Genomic DNA, 20,276 nt, shown 5'->3' on the forward strand with positions numbered 1-20,276 from the left:
TATGTCAAAATGACCAGGTTCCAGTCAGAGTTATCATGACATAATAAATGAAGTAATTCCAGTCTTTGGCTTATCTCATAATTTTGATTCACCGCCTCAAAACTCTGGTCTAGTATCTCATAATTCAGACTTTAAAACATTATGGATTCAACATCCTTATGAATTTGATTCATCAGGAGTATTTTTCTTTGCGTCATCTGCTTTGGTAACACATGAAAACCAACCTGTCCAAAAAGCACATGCTTTAATGGTTGTCTCTTTGGGTGTTGGTGCTGTCGTAAAACTGATGTCTACAGAGCAGATGCTTAGAGTCAAACTCAGGACATCATACGGACAACTGTGTGTGTGTGTGTGTGTGTGTGTTGGAAACAGAATCAATTTGCTCCATCAAGACAGTGGAATTAAAGGGGTTTGAGAAATAGCTTGACATGAGGATTTTCCTATTGACTCAAAAGGCTCCCATTTAGGTTAGCTTGACACCATTGCTGCTAAAGTGTCTCAAAAAACACACGTACTGTATCTCTCAGTCTTTCAGGATGATGACAGGACTGTTGGAGTCGCTCTTTCGTTGAAGTTCTCTGCCACCATATTTATTCAGTCAGTCTAATGGGTAATGTCTGGGAGTCCTCTGTCTCTGGCACTCAGTTCCAACCTGGACCCCCTGATAAATGACTTGGGAGTACTGTAAGTTCAGCATTTTAGTGGGACACTTGCACCAATCAGTATCTGACACGCTCTTAGATTTCTCTGACAGATGTGGCTGACTGATGTGGTGCGTTATTTTCACTGCTAGCTGTGGGCTCCATCTCTGAAAACAAGAATACAGCCGGCGGATGAGTTTTACAAGGAGGTCCAGGTAGCAGTAACTTCAAACTAATACAGGGTAGACACACCTAGAGGTCCCCACCACTGTAGACTGAGTCCACCTGCACTATATTTGTAACATTTTCTAAAATCCTCCTTCACAAATGTCCCAGAAGTTCTTCCTAACAGGAGCAGTCTTATGACCAGTGGACTGCAAGGTACCAAAAAATCCAAATTAGCATTTTCGCAAGTTCGTTTCATCTCTATGTTGACCCGCTGAGGCTGGATTTTCCTTGTGACTCTGGGAATGACATGGTGCCCAACAGATTTCCAAACTGTGAGGAGCAGCTGGTTCCAGAGCGATTTTTCCCCTCAGTAAGAGTGCAGCTGTAATGACCTGACCGCTGTCACAGAGCAGCTCCATTCTCTTAGACACAGGAGAAATGTCCACTAGTTCCTTGTAGTAATCTTAACCTCAGTGTTCCACAACATAACCCCCCCCCCCCCCCCCCCCCCCACTGTCCTGCTGTGGTGAACATTAAACTGCATGTCTAAAAGGTCCTTAATTCCAACCTGTCTTTATCGGTGCATCCATGTGCTCTTACTGGAACAACAGAACAAATGGCCCGTATGACAGTTGTGAGCTCTCTGTAGGAAGGATGAGGGTCCCAAACTACCGATAGGTTTAGGAGTCGTCGTGGAAGTGAAGTCATGTTAAATATCTGATGTGAGTTACCTGATGTTGAACAGCAGTCTCTTGGGTGAAAGTCCTGTGTTTGACCCATCCATCCCCCCCCCCCCCCGCCCCCGCCCCCCTTCCTTTTACTTCTTGAACCCAAAATATCTCCTCCCACTTTTCTCCTCTACGGATTGAATTCCTCATAAACGGCGTCCGCGGTGAAAGAAGCATTTGTGTCATGATGGCTCAGACTCAGTACCTTTTCCCTCGGTGTGCTCGGCTCAAGTTGGAAGCGACGATGCATTGAGACGATGCATTGATTTTACAGTGTGACAATTTGAATTGTGAATGAGGTGCAATAAGTGTTTTTGTAAAGTGTGTCGGGTCATGTCCAGATTTGTGCCTTAATTCTTGTGAGAATCACCTTCATCTCTTCAGAGAGACGCACTCTAGCTGTCCTGGGTCATGTTTGAGATTGACTGCTCTGTGGTTCAGGCTTCCAAAGGAAGGAAGCCTCGTACCTCTCTGGTTTGGGAGGAAGCCATGCTGGTGTGTCTGTGCCAGTTTGAAGGGGGAGGAGCTGGATGACCACGACAGGCGTCTCTCAAGTAACTACGAAGCACAAAAGACAGAGCGGATTACTTTTCCCTGCGTCAAAGGAAGCCTCTGTTCTTCCCCTCCAAATCTTACACTGTGCGTCAGTAATAGATCACAGGAGTATCTACACATTGGTCCAACTTTCAGGAAGCCTTGTTGTTGTTAAAACCCATAGCCAGATAAGATTTAGGTCCAGGGTGTATTTAGCCTAGCCACCAGCCCAGACGCTGCCTTATTTACTGTGACAGTAAGAATGCCCAGTATCTCATTTATTACTGACCCTCAGCTCTCCATTCTAAAGCACCGCAGTGGCTTTGTTCTGTCCTTCCCTTCCCCACTAAATAACATTCACTAATGACATGTCAGTCCCTCCCAAATGAAGAACAATCAGCTTTAGCTCTGCACAAGGTGAAAGAGGCACAACCTGTTCACAACAGGAAGCGAACGCATCACGCTTCCTTGTTGCCGAAAGCACGATTTCAGTGTGACCGTAACTTTAAACTGTCAGGATATGTTGATTCCACTTTTAAGCCTAGATTTCCTGAAGACCCTCAAACGCACTGGGTTCTAGGTCGAGCTTCAAAAACCTCGACGGAGAGCTCGGACCATCTGCAGTTTGGGTTGCACTAGTGACGTTCCATGCGAGGCACAGCCGAGCAGGAGCGTGTCTGCAAATGGCTCAGTTGTACTCCCCAAAAATCATGTGACCAATGCAGGTGTGAGGTGTTACGACAGCTATGGAGCTTTACTCCAGGTCTGTTGTTAAGAAAAATAAATGTCAAACTCGGCAAGTCTTTCTTTTATTTTGCTCTCCTTGTATCATGTTGTATCCAACCAGGCTGGCCGGGTCCATAAAGCACCTTAGGGCTCTGGTCCCAGACATGCACTGGGTCAGGTCTGTAATATCTCGGGCAAAAACAGGTCGACGTGTATGAATATCGTTAACGATCAGAGCAAATGTCCCACGTCCATCAGGCTGAGGGCTCATTTTGGAGCTCTCTAGTACAAACTAGTTCTTTTCGAGCGTGATCTGACCTTTAACCCTTTCATGCCTTCCATCCAAATGTAATTCCGATGGGATTTGGCCAGTAGTTAAAGCAATAAATATCAGGGAGTGGAACCACAGCTAATGGACAGAATCACGTCGTGGCGTTTCACAGAGTTCCAAGAGAGAGCAGGACTGTACTACCTGAAGCACGTCACATCTCAAACATGACTCACTTGTGTGTCTCGGTGGGTCTGAGTGTGCAGATCAGAGAGTGAAACCTGATTCCTGTGCTCACACTGAGCTGAACTGACGGTGGTTCTAACCCACTGGAGGCTCTTGACGGGTGGTAGATGTCCTCGATGACAGGTTTGACGTCATTTAGGAGGCTTGTGGATAGAACAACAGACGGGGAAGAAGTGACAGCAGCATAAATGGTGTGCATCGGTCGGATGGTTGTGTTTTTAGGGAAAAACAGATAAAAAATCTATTTTTTTTATTTTTTACTTTGTACAAGCACCATGATGTAATTACCTCAATCAAAACCTATTTTACTGCCTAAAGTTCTATTGTTGTAAAATACAGTTATTTTATGTAGTGTAAAATCTCACAGTTTTATAAAAAAGGAAAGTAATGTTGGTTCAGAAATTGTCGGTATAAATTGTGGATTTCTGCTCCATTGGTTAAAATGTTTTTCTTTTCTTTTTGAGGGCATTTTTGGGGTTTTTTGTTCGCCAACCCAGGATGAAAAGACAGAAGCTTCTGGATTCTGTTCACTTTCACAAACCTTGACATCTTTCCTCTCAGTTCTCTGATGGATGGATCTTTAAGCTTTAAGATGTGGGCTCTGTGGTGAGGAATCGGAGAAGTTCTCTGTTACAGTTCATTTCAGTTCGACTCTTTTGTTCACGTAGGGGATTGTAGATTGTGTCATAATATATCCTGCTTTTTAATGAGTACACATGAAATGTGTGTCAGGATCTTTTGGCATCAACAAGGGAAGGTAAAAAGAGAAAACATTTCAAACATATTTCTTTTAATCATGTTATATCCTCTCCACAGTTTGTTGGATGGCTCCTGTTATGTAAATATTACTGATTAAATTAATTTAAGGACTTCTGACTGGCTCCTTGCATGTCTTTATTCAGCCATTTGAGAGTTTGTATTCATCCTGCATTTGAAGGTGGCCCTTCCTTACAGCATCAACACATTTACACCACAACTAAAGATGCTCCAACATGTACAAAGCATTTCAGTGGAAATCACTTTCATAACCAGCCCTGACGAGTAACAGTCCAGGGCCCTCTTCTGCAAATAGAGCTCAGCTGATTCAGGCTAACATGCTCTTATCAGGTTACAATCATTCTCCCCTTTGGTTCTCTGGAAGCGGTTTGAGGATTGATGTGAGTCCTGGAGGAAGAAGATGTGAGGAGCAGCTTTACTTTTCAGCAAATCAAGTTCTGCACTTAATCCTTTCTACTAAAATAATATATTTGAGTGTTCAAATGACAAAGTTCACCTGTCAAATAGAAAGCCATATGTTTCCTCCATTGCTCCTTTAACAGTCTTGCAGTCTTTCTGCTCAGTTTCTCCAGCTAGACTTGTTTGGCCCTTTATGTTGCTCCAGCCTGCAGTGTATGAATACTGGTCCCTTCAACCTGAACATGTAGTTGTGGTAATTACATCAACAGATCAAACTGATTTCTCAATAAAATACCTTCTCTAAAATCCTGATCCTGATCCAGCACTCTTTCATTATGCACCCCGTCAGACCGGCCTCCCTCCTCCCCCCTCCTCCCCCTCCCTCCTCTCCTCATCCTCGCAGCATCTCTGCCGTGCTGTGAGTGGGCGGAGCTACAGGGTGAGGGAGAGATGCAGGGAGGCTGAGGGGAGGAAGCAGCACAAACAACCCGATGAGAGGAAACGTCCGGTCCTCCCGCGGCCTTCACACCCGTCTCACGCTGAGTCCCCGAGCCACAGCACCGCAGACCGGGGACGGACTCTGGCTTTAAATTTAGGCTGAATTTCATCCGCATCCTCAGAGGACGCCCCCCGCCCCCGGTGACCCAGACAGTAAACGGTCCTCTGGCAGATGGAGAAGCAGGCCGGAGCTGCCGGGGGGGCGGACGGAGCAGGGCCGAACAGAAAGCCCTGGGGCTCCCCGACCTGCGGACCGGCCGCCGGTGAATCTCTGGACAGGTGAGTCGGCTCGGTATCACCACAGCGCGCCAAACGTCGGCACGAAACGTCGTCCATTAACGGTTGTTTTGCTTTTCCATAATGTGTCATTTAAAATATTCCATGATATGTTTTCTGAATCAGGAGGATCAGAACTTTGATTCGGCGCACACCAGATGTGTAAAACCGGACTTATTTCACAAAAAACTGCGACATTTAAAAGTGGGTCTGAGTCTGTTCCGATGGGCGAAGGCTGCCGTGTATTACTCAGTCTTTGACTGGAGTTTGGTACAGCGCAGTGACGTTAGCCTCCATACGGTAATGTTAGCTAGCGATGAACAGACCGCAGGCCCGTTTAAAGCACCGTCAGTGACTCAGTGAGAACAAGCAGACGGTCTGTGGTCTGTGACTGACCAACACGGGCTAACAGACAGCTAGTAACCAGCGTTAGCTAGCCCTCAGGCCTAGCTTAGTGTACAGTAGCTACAGTAGCTAGCTGTTTCCGCCACAGTGCCGAGCTGCCTCACTGCCTTCTAGTCAAACCGCTTCTGTGGGATGAAACATGTCCGTTACTCCGTGGCGTCTGTCTCACATCTGGAAACGGACCTGGATGAAGCCAGTGGGGATGAATATGCTCCGTGTAAACACACTGTCAGCTGGAAGGGGGGGGGGGGAGTCTGGAAATACTCCATTCTAAGAACAAACCCTGCTGAAGTGAGGATCATCTACAGTCAGCACTCCTCTATTTAACATGTCCAAACCACTAGTTTAACAACATGTTGTATTTTAAAAGTCATTGTGTAACTAGTAACTAAAGCTGTCAAATAAATGCAGTGGATTAAAAAGTCCTCTGAAATGTACTTACAAAGTAATTCTAAAGTTATGTTGAGTTTGACAGAAATAAGACAAAAACATGGCATTATAACGAGACAATATTTAGTTATGACACAATGAGGTCCTTGCTGTATATAATAAAATGTTCTTGTTATTGTGGCCTTATGTACTTTCTTATTGTGGCAGTGACGTGCTGCAGCATCGTCCTTATTGAAAACCAGAAGCTGGTCTAAAAGTGCAGCGGCACAAAATGACAATAACAATATTATTACAATATATTAGTCGAACAATTTGTATCATCCGATTACAATCATTGTTCCTGTATGACTAAAGTCTGTTCTTGTTCTGGAAACAATTGAACATTAGATCGACATCCTGTTGAAGCCCACAGAGATAATATTGTAGTGTGCGGCTTAAGAGAAATGTGATGACGTCACATCAGCCACTGAAAAGCTTTCAGTCTGAAAAACAGAGTGCTGAGTGCTTTATAGGGTTCAGAGAAATGGAAAAAAAAGTATTGTGTCACGATGTGAATGAGCTTTTTTCACATCTCTCTGTGTTCAGTCCCACAGGGTCCCATGTGGAGTGGTGTAAACAGCTGATAGCAGCCACCATCTCCAGCCAGATCTCAGCATCAGTCCCACCTGAAGTCAACAGGGATAACAAGGTAGCTGCCACACACTCGCACACCAGCGCTCACTCACACTGCTGACAGTAGTTCTCATCACTTTGTGTTCTGGTACCGATAGGCTGCCAGAAGACCGGATTTCAGGGTAAGGCTGGCAGAAAGGCTACCGTGTGTGTGCACTGCAGTGTGTGGCAGCGTTGTTTTAGATGAGCTACTGCTGAGCAGCTGCACACCTTCTCTTCTGCTTTTGCCTGTCAGCGGCCTGCTGTGTAGTCCTCCACCAGAGCACGTCTGGTTAACCCTTGTATGGTGTTGGTTTTTTATCAAGAGAAAAATGATACGATTCATTCTTTTTTTTCAAACTCAGACTCACTGGCCTTGGCTCATATTGATGAGTCTGAGTTTGAAAAAATGATTAATCGTATCGTTTTTCTTTTGATGAAGAACATTAGAATGGATGAAATCGGAGACCACAAACCCGAACACCATACAAGGGTTTAACTGAAAAACCAAGTCTGTCCTCCAACAGAAACCAGATCTGCAGATGTACACATCACACTGAGCCGTCAGTACGGGACCATCAGTACACAGCAGTGGTTTGGTTTGCTCGTGAACAAATGACTTTGCTGAATACACTGGAAGTAGTTCTGTATCTTAGGATGTGTGGAACAACCGTGTGTGAGCTCCACCTGCACAGGTGTGACAGTGGAATAGTTGCTTCTGATGACCAAACCGTCTCCAACTCCAAGTAATGATTATCTTCCTCACAGATTCATCTGTACATCATCCTCTCCGGTTTTTGTTTCGTCTACAAAACCAACACTTCCAAACCCCTAAATGTTACATTCTCTATAATGACCAAGGAAACGGCACATTTTTGGCATTCAAATCAGTAGATTATCAGAGTAGTTGCCAAATCTCTAAATGTAATAGTTGATAACTTGATTACTAAGCTTGGTGACGGCAGTGCGGACTAATCAAGCACCACACATGACGTTTCACCCCCCCACCCCGCCCCCCTCCTTGTATTAGGCTGGAAATGGGGCACGATTTAGGCTTCACAGTTATGGAGCACGCCTGTGATATGAAGCACTGTCCTGTTTGGACTCATTCACCGACACGTATGCTTCTCTGTTCTGCAGCTGTGTGATGCTGCAGCGGGTTGGAGGCGTCGTAGCTGCTCGGATGTTTCTCTTGTTTGTGAAGCTGTGGTGCGTTTCTCTCGCGGTTGCTCTGGGCTCTTGTGTGCTTGCACTTGTCTGTCACCAAATACACAGTGGTTATATCTTACTAATGGACACTGTCAGTTTCAATTAGAGATGTAAAGATGTAAAAGTGAGGTCAGTGTAATGTGAGACTGTGAATATGGTGGTTTCCTTTTCATGCAAACTATACAACTGTGTTGTTGGTCTGTGTGTGTGTGTGTGTGTGTGTGTGTGTGTGTGTGTGTGTGTGTGTGTGTGTGTGTGTGTGTGTGTGTGTGTGTGTGTGTGTGTGTGTGTGTGTGTGTGTGTCCTTTGTACGTGGTGTGTTTAACCTGCAGGTGTCCCAGAGGCTGACTCCCAGGGTAAGAGTTGTAGTCAGTAAAACACTGCAGGTTTAACCCTTGTGATGTCTTAACAGTCTGTATATTCCCCTTCAAAAATGCCCCCCCCCTTCACTAAACCCCTAAAATAAAGCAGCTTAATTGAATTTTAAATCCAAAATCTAGTTTGCATGATGAAACAACCTGTTATTCATCAAGCCAAGTCAATTCTATTTTATTTGTGTAGCGCCGCTCACAGCACAAGTCATCTCAGAGCGTTTAGGGGGGGTTTCTCTGCTGTTAAACATGGTGGGGGTCAGACACAAACATACGTCTGTGAGCTCAGAGCTCACTTCCAGCTGAAGTGTCTCTTGGCTCGAGGCGCCCTCTAACTTTTGCTTCATGTCGACAGGGCTGTGTGTCACAGTTCAGGCACTGTTCACAGCTAAAATCCACAGTGTGTTGGTGAATCCAACAAGTACAATGGTGCCTGATGAAGTGCTTCACTACACTGATGCAAAGGTCATACTATTAGAAAGGGCACGCACTTTTCTGTGCAAACAGGATGCGAGCGTGCAGCTGAGGCGTGTGAAAGCGGAAGTTAACGGTGCTTCCTGGAAAAACCTTCCTTCTTTTTTCTTTCTCTGCACCTTTCTTCACACTGTTTCTTTGTTTTTACACCTTACATTCTTTGATCCTTCTTCACTCAGGCTTTCTTGGCATGGCTCCATCAGTATGAGTACGAAAGCAGCCCCTTTTACTTCAAAACGACAGAGCTCTTCCACCAGCGTTAAGCAGCACCAACCGTACACTCTATATATATATATGATGGACGAGAGGACAGTTCCCATTGTGGAAAATCTCCTCCCACTCCAGCCCTCCTCTACCTGCCTCACTCCTTCCTGAATGGGTGCAGCTCTGGAATCTCTCCAGGCAGCCAGCTCACCTGTGGCCAACCCTTTTTCTCAGAGAACAAAGAAGCTGGCTGGCCTCACATGGAAGCCTCGTGTCTGTGTTCACGTTTCCCTTCTTTGAAATGAGTTTACAGTTTACACAGCGGTTGTCTGGAAGATAAACCGCCTTTGTTGAAGTATTTGTTGAGATTAAGAATATTAATGTCTAGATTAATATCCTCTGTTCTCCCTTTTCTTTTATCAGACAGCCAGTTAAACTATCACAGTAAAAGAGTGGAGTGGAACTCCTGCCTGTGCTCCTGTGCATACTATAGCTGTGGATAAACCGAGGGCAAAGCTGCACTGCACTGATAATGAACAAATTCATTATATGCACATCACGTTGGTGGGGTGTGCATCAGGGCGACCGCAGGTGCTCAGAAAGTTTTAAAATGTCTGAAATTCACATTTAAGGCCTCATAAGTAAGGAAGGTCCACTCATTCAACATCTGCAACTCTGGCTGCGATTTTCAAAGATTCAAAGCGTTTATTATCATGTGTACAGTGCAGAAACGGGTGTCCCTGTACAATGAAAATCTTACTTTGTCATCCACACTGAATGCCAAAGAGTTTAAAAGAGTAAAAAAAGGAGAGGATAAAATATAAAATATAAACTACTGTTGCTACATAAATATATTTACAAAATGTGCAATTTCATTAACATAAAGCAAAGTGAATGTGCAGATTAGACGTAGTTGGGTGTTGTTGACTCCTATCGGCTGTTAAGGAGCCTGATGGCGGAGGGAAAGAAGGAGTTTTTTCATCATTAAGGACAAATATATTGTTTTCATATTAAACACACTGTGAAAAATGTTCTTTAACTGAACCAGCTCTTTCATTTAGTCGTCCATACTCATGCTTTTGAACTGACAGCATATTTTCACAAGTGATGTTTATTGTTTCGTAAAATTGGCCTTAAATGTAATTAAAAAGTGGATTAAAAAGTCTTGAATTGAACTTGCTGATATATTTAGACACCCTGGAATATGGAATGTCATTCTGATCAACATGGAATAGACCAAATGTGACTGTGCTGTAGAAACATCCCAGGTGAACTCCAAAGTAGCATCATTCATCAGCACAGAGCAATATAATGTTTACTGCATAATGCCTCTCTCTCTCTCTTTTTTTTTTATCTTTCTCTCACTTTCTCCATGCTGGCTCTTCCCTGCAGCAAGATTCACACGATGAAGGGCTTTGTTACCATGGAGAAAGTGATTCTGAGCATCCTTCCAATGCTTCGGCAAGTCTCTGTCTTTCTGTCCTGTTTACTTCCTCTTCACTCTGTACTGGCCTGCATGCCTTCCTCCTCCTCCTCCTCCTCCTCCTCCCCCTCCCTCTGTCCTGAGGAACGACAGCAGTAGAGACACATGCTCACCGGGTGGGGGGGGGGAAATGAAAGATGCTGGTGTTGGATCCACTGACTCTACTAGAGACTAGAACACATCTCAGACTCTGTTTCATCTTTTTTTATTGGTCTCTCACAACATCTTCAACCTTATGGAAGTCAAATACTAGTCACTGTACTGAGCACTTCAGATCTCTCATGTTCTGTTTCCTTCCTCTATTTTGTTTCTGTCATACAGTTTGATTGCTGTAGGGATGTTATGGAATATAACTCAACATATCCATCTAAATATCTGCTAGATTTCATTTGAATGACCTTATTTCTAACCTCATTTCTGTATTGTCTCTATAGCATTTCCAAATATCCCCTGTGACACTTCTCTGTCATCAGTCTTGTATTTCTACTCTTTTTATCCACGTTTATCTTTATTTTCATTCATCATAGAGTAGAAAAGAGAGGTCATAACTCATGCATTCATTTCAGCTAATAAACATGAACGTCAGGTGTTAGGAATCAGAGTGAATCCACTTATCGACGTTCAATTTAAAATCTAACAGCTTAACAGTGACAGTGTCATGTGATGCTCGTTCGGCACACTGACCACTGACCATCTGTCTACTGATTGCACCAACAAAACCAGTGGAAGCGTGCGGTGGTGGTTTGTGTGACTAGCTAACCTGAGGAGAACACGCTGAGTGGTGCTCTCTGTGGGGGGTCAGCGGTGGACGTCTGGTCTGCTAGTCCACTGACCGGTCTGTGTTCTGTACAGAACCCTCCTGCTCTGAGATACGGGGCTCAGGTCAGAATGTTCCAGAACCAGGTTCCTCTGCTACCAGGAGAGACCATCCAGACTACAGGTGTGTTCACCTCACTGTGTCTTATCCTTGTCCGTGTTCATCATGTGTGTTATGTCTTAAAACTGACTCAGACATCACAGTGAGAGGGCTTATTACTGACTTTATCTTCTGTGTGTGTGTGTGTGTGTGTGTGTGCAGTCAAAGATGTGATGTATATCTGTCCATTCAGTGGTCTGGTTAATGGAACCCTGACCATCACAGACTACAAGCTGTACTTCACCAGTATGGAGCGGGTAGGTCACGTCTCATACCTCGCATGCCTTCAGTTGGAAGTTGCAGGTGTGTTCATGTCGGTCTCTATGTCCAGGAGTCTCCGTTTGTTCTCGACGTGAACCTGGGAGTCATCAGCAGGCTGGAGACCATCAGCATTCCCAACCAGGGAGAGAACACCAAAGGACTGGAGCTGGTCTGCAAGGTACTGCACACATACACACACCAGAAAATCAGCAAACCCTCCATCAAGTAATGATTGCATCAGTAACAGTGATGAGTGTGCAGTTTGCTGGTTGACCTGTGCTCTCATGGTGTCCCTGCATCAGGACATGAGGAGTCCCAGGTTTGCCTATAAGACCGAGGAAAACCAACCAGATGTGGTGGAAGTGCTGGCCAGGCACACCTTCCCCCTCTCCCACAGCCTGGTCAGTGTCATTCACGTCTTTGTCAGTGTTTGTGCGCCGTATGTTGTGCTGCAAGGCCTCCATAGCAACATCACACACCTTTGGTGGCACAGAGGAACACACCCACACACACCCACCACCACAGATCCATTTTTTAAATCCTTCTCAGCAGTGTAAATAGGATTTATTCCGCCTGAGCCATAAACACGTCGTCACGCTGAAGTTTGATTGTGTCTGACTCCCATCATGCACCCTTGTGACATCCTCTGGCAGCCCCCGTTTGCCTCCCTGTATAAGGAGCGGTTTCCCGTGGATGGCTGGAAGGTGTACGACCCGACGGCAGAGTACAGGCGTCAGGTAACTGCACACCGGCCGTAACACTCACACAGGCTGCTCTCTCACAACACAACACACACGCAGGCCAACCGCTCTGGAGGGATTCCGTCTGAGATCTCCAGATCTGTAAAACCATGGAACTGTAGTAATTAGTCCAGTCATCACTAGTTTGCCTTGTTTTAGGAGAGATTCTTACTGCATAGCTTCATACTGTACACACACCTCAGTCCTGCCATGGTTTTATTACTGCTGCTAAGTTGCAGTCATTTGTGTCTGTCATTTGGATCGAATGAATAATGTTTAATTGAGTCCAAGAGAAACTGATCAGATTATAACATTGCACATATAGCACGTAGCAATATTAGCTGGAATGTAGTTGTGTACATTGTCTGTAAAATCGTATGGTTTCTTCCATGTTATCTTATCTTATCTTATCTTATGTTATCTTATGTGGCTGGATGTGATTTGTCAGGGCCTCCCCAATGAGAGCTGGACCATCAGCAAGATAAACAGCACCTATGAGCTGTGCGACACCTACCCCTCCATCCTGGTCATCCCCACCAACATCACCGATGAAGACATCAAGCGGGTAGCCACGTTTCGAGCCAAGCACCGCATCCCGGTCAGTCTGAGCAGCACATGAGGAGAGACACACGGTCTGTCTGATGTAGAGAGAGAGACGCTGACGTCCTCCAGCTTCACCTGCCAAACTGACCGAAATGATATTCACAGGACTCAGTGTAATATTTGTAATAAAAGCTCAAATCAGTATTGCTCACATGCTGCGTGTTCTGCACTTCAGTGGCTCTGCTCCAGGCCAAAATTCAGAACAAGGAGAGTTTTAATACAAAGGCAGAGCTGGGCGTGTGGTCTGAGCTGTGTGAACACAGTGCTGTTGAGCATGGAACTCTTCTCGTCAGCACAACCCAACAGATGGAATCATTTAAAGCTGTTTATCAGTGTACAGGGGCAACATTAAGCACATAATCCTTTTAATATGATTACTGTTAAAAGAGTATAAAGTGAGTATTTGGGGCAGCAGGACGGTGTGTGTGTGGGACTACAGTGTGTGTGTGTGTGTTCTTGGTGTGTGCTCTGACTGTCCTCCTGCTCTTCCTGCAGGTCTTGTCCTGGATTCACCCAGAGTCTCAGGCCACCATTGTACGCTCCAGCCAGCCGCTGGTCGGACCTTCAGACCGCCGCTGTAAGGAGGACGAGCGCTTCCTCCATATCATCATGGACGCCAACGCTCAGTCCCACAAGCTCACCATCTTTGATGCCCGCCACTGTAGTGTAGCACTCACCAACAAGGTACAGACCTGCTCTCTCTCCTCACCACACTGGTACGTATCGACGGCTGCTGTTTACTTTCTCTTTTCGTTCCCCCCACTCTCATGTCCTCCACCTCTGGTGCCTGCAGGCCAAGGATGGAGGCTATGAAAGTGAGAGTGTCTACACAAATGTGGAGCTGAACTTCCTGGAAATCCCCAACATCCACGTGATGAGGGAGTCGTTGAGGAAGATGAAGGACGTGGTTTATCCCACCATAGACGAAGCCCACTGGCACTCCGCTATTGACCAGACACACTGGCTGGAGTACATACGGGTAAATGACTCATACACAACCACACACATACAGAATAACTGAATAAGCCATGAGCTGCAGAGGGTGTATCATTAAAGGAGAGTGGGGGGTCTGAAGAGAGGCCAACCACCTTCAGTATACTCTCATTAAGTCCACTAAAAGAGCTTGTTTGATCCACTGACAGGCTCAGAGTGTTATTCTAAGTGTGTGATAGCATTATGGAAAGGATCCCTACAGAGAGAGACCTGTTAGATACTTTTTGGTTTAACCACAAACAGCCGTTCTATCGCTCTCTGCACACACACCAGACTCCATTCACAAAATCACTGATTTTGCCTTGCATTACACAGTTGCTGTTCTACAGCTGCCTGGCTAGTTGCTGTCTTAGTTTGACTTGTGAGGGTTAGTTCAGTTCCAACAGAATATTTTTGTAACACACTAAAACACAAACTAATGGATTGAGGCAGTGTTAGACCAGCAGCTCTGGCGATGATTTGAGATGCCCCAGAGGATTACATTACAATCCTCTGGGCAGGCAATACAAACACTTTTTATACCCATCAGTCATGTAGACAGCAGAATATGTGAAAACACAGAAGTTACCCTTCAACACACTCTGTTGTGCATGTGCTGTGTGCAGCTGCTGTTGTCAGGAGCAGCGAAGATAGCTGATAAGCTGGAGTCTGGGAAGACGTCGGTGGTGGTTCACTGCAGTGACGGCTGGGACAGAACTGCTCAGCTCACCTCTCTGGCCATGCTGATGCTGGACAGTCACTACCGCACTCTCCGAGGGTTCCAGGTCACGCTCTACATCACAATACCAGTTGTCTTCTGTGGTCTTCATGTGGACAGCACAAGTAATGAACTGTGTGTGTGTCTCTTTGTTTGCAGATTCTGGTGGAAAAGGAGTGGATCAGTTTTGGACACAGGTTTGCTGCTGTAAGGAATGAAGGGCTGTTCTTATGATATTCTTGCTACTAATGATTTTAGAGTTAGTAATGAGTTAGATTCCTAAATCCAACTTGATTTTTTATAGTAAGGTTTACTGATCTCAGACTAAAAAACAACACTCAAAACAATGAAGGAAGCCTTAACTTCAAATGACTGGTATCAGTAACAGTGTTGGTACTGGTCCAGTAGATCACATCAGCAAATGGCCTGCAGTGATCCTTTGGACCAACTCAAATAATACTTCCACTAAAAGTGCTTGTTGAAAGGATCCCTACAGAGAGAGACCTGTTAGATCCTTTTGATTTAATCACAAACAGCCGTTATATCACTCTCTGCACACACACCAGACTCCATTGAAAAAAACGGTAATTTTAGCTCACAGGACACAGGAGCTGCTGGTCTGCTGCTGCCTCCATCAGTCGTCCGTGTTATTGTGTCACCTTGGTATTTTAAAGGGTTCGTTTGGATCAGTCAAAGCTGTGTGAGTCCAGCATTTCCAGACCAGTGTTGTCAAAAAGAGAAGAACACCTTTTAAGTGACAGCCTAAAGACATGTGGAAGTTATTTATTTTTGTGATCCATACATACATATAAGTGATATATTCCAGCCTCTCTTCTGTGCTTCCACTGTTATCACGGACATACAGCCCTGACGTGTGTTGAAAGTGTTGTCTCCTGTGTTGTAGCGCGTGGGTCATGGCGATGAGAACCATGCCAACTCAGAGCGCTCGCCTCTTTTCGTCCAGTTCATCGACTGCGTGTGGCAGATGACTCGACAGGTCAGTTTCCCTCTGACGACATTCAAGCTTTGGAAGCTTCCGCTCTTCTCTCATAATCTCTCTTCTGTTCTCCGGACTGCAGTTCCCAGCAGCCTTCGAGTTCAACGAGCTGTTCCTGATCACAGTGCTGGACCACCTCTACAGCTGTCTGTTTGGTACCTTCCTCTATAACAGTGAACAGGAGCGGGCCGCCAAGGTTCGTACCATTCCTGTTAACGGGGGTGGGGAGGGGGGGGTCTGTGAGAGTCACGTCAGATTCACCTGTGTCCTCTGTCCTGTAGGAAGTGCAGACCACCACGGTGTCCCTGTGGTCCTACATTAACAGGTAAGATACTCACCACGCTGATATGAGTGAGAGGAGTGAACGACTGATTGTCTGACTCTCTGATGGTGTCGCCCCCCCCACCAGCCAGCCTGAGGACTTCACCAACCCCTTCTATGTGGACTATGAGCACCATGTCCTCTATCCGCTGGCTTCCTCCAGACATCTGGAGCTGTGGAGCAGCTACTACGCCCGCTGGAACCCACGCATGAGACCACAGGTACGCTGCTTGGTGCGCGGCATGGAGGGTGGGGGGGATCAAAGCAGTGGTTTAGAGGCTAGAGCAGACCAGCCAGTCAGTGCTGGGGGAGCGTTAAACATATGCTCTAGTTGTAGTTTCTACAGTGGTCGTAGCCCAACCGTGTCAACCAGCACAGAGCACAGGAGGCGTGCAGGAAGTCAGCCAAACAAAGGGCAAAGAGAGTCCGGTCAGTTTTCATGGGTGGAGAGAGCTGCAGGAGGAGAATCCTGCAGCTTTAACTTTACATGACCGATAAACAAAATAGTATTATATTATATATTTATAGGATTAAACAGCAGTTTAAATATTGTAATGACTAATTGTTCCAGCTTTAACATAATGCTCAGAATATCATCTTTTATTGTAAAACAGTCAACAACTCCAAGGTCCTGATACTGTGGTGCATCAGATGGTTTCAGTAAGTCTGTCCTGGAGACGTGAGGCCAGTTTCCCAGTCCCGCTGGGGAGGGACGCTCCTCTGACTGATGCTGTGGCTCTCATGTGTTCCAGGTGCCGGTGCATCAGACCCTGAAGGAGCTGCTGGTCCTCAGAGCAGAGCTCCAGAGGAGGGTGGAGGAGCTGCAGAGAGAGGCCACCTCCCACTCCCTGTCCTCCTCCTCTGAACACTCCCCCTCCCCCACACACACCACAGGAACCCCAGTGCACACTGCTGTCTAACACACACACACACACACACACACACACACACACACACACACACACACAGCTCCATGCCTGTTTCAGTGTGTTTACAGTGGGAGGGAAGCTTGACGATGATGGTCGCCATTTCCAGTTTTATAATCATAATCATCTATTTTCAGCAAGTGAGAGAATCTCTAAAGTTCTAAATGTATGGAAAGAAACTTCAAACTAGCCTGACACAACCACGGCGAGCCAAGTGAGGCTCCTGTGCTTCTTATTTATATTATTTAAACATGTCGAGGGGCCAGCTCGCTGTCCTGTGGTCAGTGTCCCACTGCGTCCTCAGCTCAGTGGAGCTGCCCCCACTCTTACCTGCAGCGTTTGTACTGTGGGAAGAAGAACTGCTACTACTCGTCTCAGGGCTCTTATATTCACGTGACAGCCGAACGCTGCCAGTAACCCGTTATCGATGACTGCAGTGACCTGGAGTGGAAGATAAAATCACCCCCTCACACTTTGTTCCTCCTCGTCAACATTAGACACACCGGCTATGTTTACATGCTCACTAGGGCTCCACTAGTATTCTGAACACGACACATTTCCACATTTCTGCTCAGATGGACGCACTGGAACACTGCTAAACATTTGGAGACTTGCATCACCATGGTGTTTTGAAGGAATGATGGTACGCACAACTGCACGTAAACGGGATCAGCGTTGGAATATCCATGTTCATCAGCCGTGTAAACAGCTTTACTGTCTCTTTCATTATTAGGACAAAAAGTGGCATCTTTTGTGCATGTAAAGGCCACAATTCTGTCCAGAGTTCTGACTGCACTGTGTCCACTACGCAGCTCTTCTCTTTATTCTGCCAACAGAGAAGAAAGTTGAACATCATTAAAGTGGAAAGCAAAAAAAAAAAAAAAAGATTCCATTTTTTTCTACTAGGAATCACAAACGATACGAATCAGTGTTCTCCCTCGTATCTGGTTTGTTTCACCGCCTTGGCACGTAATTCACGACGCCCCCGGGTCTCTCCCCTACCCCCCACCTGTTAACACTGCTGCGTGTGTTAAACGAGGCTGACTCTGCCTCACTGCACACACTTCCCTTTATCGGTATGAAAATAGTCTTCCTCGTTCTGTTTCATTTCATTTCTGTTGCCTTGCCAACCGCTAGTCTCACATCCCCAAAGTAGGATTCTCTGTTCTACAGTCAGTGTTTGTCACAAAGAAGCCAAAGGTGTGTGTGTGTGTGTGTGTGTGTGTGTGTGTGTGTGTGTGTGTGTGTGTGTGTGTGTGTGTGTGTGTGTGTGTGTGTGTGTGTGTGTGTGTGTGTGTGTGTGTGTGTGTAGCGCCACCATGTGGACACACGGACCGACAGGAGCGAGCTTGGCTCATTTTAAAACCATGTTCATGTTGATGTGATGGACTGGAGGGTTGTCATGGTGACCTCTGAGTATTGTAGTCTGACCATTTCTTTCATTTGACCTAGATGCTTAATCACCTGACCTGAAGTCAGTGACAGACTTTACAGAGTGCTTCAGTCAGAGGTCGAAGGTCGATTACCGCTCTGTCCATCAGTAAACGGACTGCATTTAAATGATATGAATGCAGAGTGTGAATACACAGTCACCTAATTAATCACCCATCGCCTCCTCTCACAAACTGTGTGTTCACTGGTCTGAGGTCAGCTTACATTCATTCTGTAAGAGTGGAGGACTATTTCCACTAAACCACAATCAGTCACAGAAGCAGATTCAGATCCAAGCGGCTCCTTTTATTGTGGGCATGTCGATACAGTTGTCAGGGGACGACGTGTGAGACCGCGAGTAAAAGATCTGTGATCAAATAAAAACTTTAGATAACAGCCGATCCAGACTGATGAGTGGGAGGTAGAAAAGAAATACTTCATTTAACCCGCAAGTTTATGAAGGAAAGAAACCAGGGAAAAAAATTTATTTCACTGAACTCAGTTTTCTGGAAGTGTGACGTACAATCTGACCAGTCGATGAGCGACTTAGTCTGAGATCAAAGTGTGACTGGAGCTGTTTCAGTGTGTGTGTGTGTGTGTGTGTGTGTGTGTGTGTGTGTGTGTGTGTGTGTGTGTGTGTGTGTGTGTGACCAGGAAGGTTTCCCTGCATGAGGAACTCTTTCAGGTGTTCTCTCAGCTTTAAAGGAGCTTCTGTACGAACACACAGAGCATCCTGTCAGTGAGGCGGGGGCCAGCTGTGAGTGCAGTCAGTCCAGGGTCACTTGCTTTTGTCATGTCGGTGTATTTGTACGGTGTAATGACATCCCTGTTGTTCTAACCTGAGGGTGCTGTCGGTGTGTCCTCATGTAAATGTTGACATTTATTTGTCTATAAGAAAAACTCCAAACCCCCCAATGACATTCCATTTTCAGAATAAAAAAAAAGGAAGAATTCAAAACTCCAGTCTTGTTCTTGTCTTTTCAAACGGATTTATTGGTTCATATTAGTAACAAGTACCTGGAACACATTGCCACGGAGTAATCAGAGTGGAGTAAGAGAAAAAGCAGAGTTCACTATTACACTTCTAGCAATGAAGACTGTCACACATTCAGGTGTCAGAGAGACACGGAGTTCAACACTCGGAAGCTACAAGTCACTGCGTACACAGAATGTAGAGAAAAGCATGCATCAAAGTGTGTATGTGTATGGGAAGAGTATACTGGGTGGGTGTGTACGTGTTGGCAAAGCCCTCAAACATCACATGAGCTCTGGTGTTTACTTCTCTGTGGAAACAAGACGTGATGCTCTTCTCCTTTACAACTATCGGTCTCTGATTGAAAAAGTGAGGCTGCAGGATTTTTGTGGCTTTGCACAACACTGTGACAGGCACCGGAGTGTGCTGTGGGGGGGGGGGTCCGAGAACAGTGGTCGGTTTTTAAAGGAGCTTAAGATAAGCAGCGTTAACACAGGCGACCTCTAGTGGCCGCGCTAATGATGACAGGAGAGGAGGAGGGGGAGGGAGGAGGAGGGGGAGGGGGGAGGAGACGTCTTCCATCACTTCCGTCTGTTTCGGATCTAAATTACCATGAAGTTTTCTTAAAGCCAACCACCACACCAGGGAGACTCTTTACAAAGAGTCATCATCAAGGCTTACTGTCATCAGTGTGTCAGTGCTGGGGGGTCAGGATATGTTGGCCTGTGCTGCTTCCATTTTTAGAACATTCTTCATTCAATTTGTTTCTTGCAAGTCTCCCGACTTTATGAAAGTGTAATATTAAATTGGTAGAATGCCCTTTAAAGTTGAGAATTGACATTGTTTTCCTAAAGCCAGTGGTTACTGTATCCACTGAATGTCTCTGACTAGGACTCAGCAACACATCTCACTCACTGCTGCTCATCACTACACTAAACTAACACTGTGGAAACGTAGTGGGGCTGGAGAG

The 20,276-nt window shown here is 45.8% G+C and overlaps 1 protein-coding gene across 3 annotated transcripts; it reads left to right on the forward strand.

Moving 5' to 3' along the window:
* Nucleotides 1–4,933: 4,933 nt before the first annotated feature.
* Nucleotides 4,934–19,285, forward strand: mtmr1a (myotubularin related protein 1a). 3 transcript variants are annotated; one of them, XR_011585933.1, is made up of 20 exons: nucleotides 4,934–5,264; nucleotides 6,642–6,744; nucleotides 6,827–6,850; nucleotides 8,249–8,272; nucleotides 11,301–11,388; nucleotides 11,527–11,621; nucleotides 11,696–11,803; nucleotides 11,928–12,026; nucleotides 12,279–12,362; nucleotides 12,814–12,963; nucleotides 13,464–13,652; nucleotides 13,762–13,947; nucleotides 14,567–14,725; nucleotides 14,818–14,865; nucleotides 15,563–15,655; nucleotides 15,738–15,851; nucleotides 15,937–15,980; nucleotides 16,065–16,197; nucleotides 16,729–18,957; nucleotides 18,988–19,285. XR_011585933.1 is itself a non-coding variant. In XM_070854381.1 (19 exons), the coding sequence occupies exons 1-19, from the start codon at nucleotides 5,158–5,160 to the stop codon at nucleotides 16,894–16,896; spliced, it is 2,016 nt and encodes a 671-aa protein (XP_070710482.1). In that variant the 5' UTR covers nucleotides 4,934–5,157; the 3' UTR covers nucleotides 16,897–19,285. The 3 variants fall into 3 exon arrangements, 2 of the variants coding, with proteins under 2 accessions (XP_070710482.1, XP_070710484.1); XM_070854381.1 differs by having other exon boundaries at nucleotides 16,729–19,285; XM_070854383.1 differs by lacking the exons at nucleotides 6,827–6,850; nucleotides 8,249–8,272 and having other exon boundaries at nucleotides 16,729–19,285.
* The last annotated feature ends 991 nt before the right edge of the window (nucleotides 19,286–20,276 follow it).

This window comes from Pempheris klunzingeri, chromosome 23, assembly GCF_042242105.1.
Source record: "Pempheris klunzingeri isolate RE-2024b chromosome 23, fPemKlu1.hap1, whole genome shotgun sequence".
Taxonomy (NCBI): domain Eukaryota; kingdom Metazoa; phylum Chordata; class Actinopteri; order Acropomatiformes; family Pempheridae; genus Pempheris; species Pempheris klunzingeri.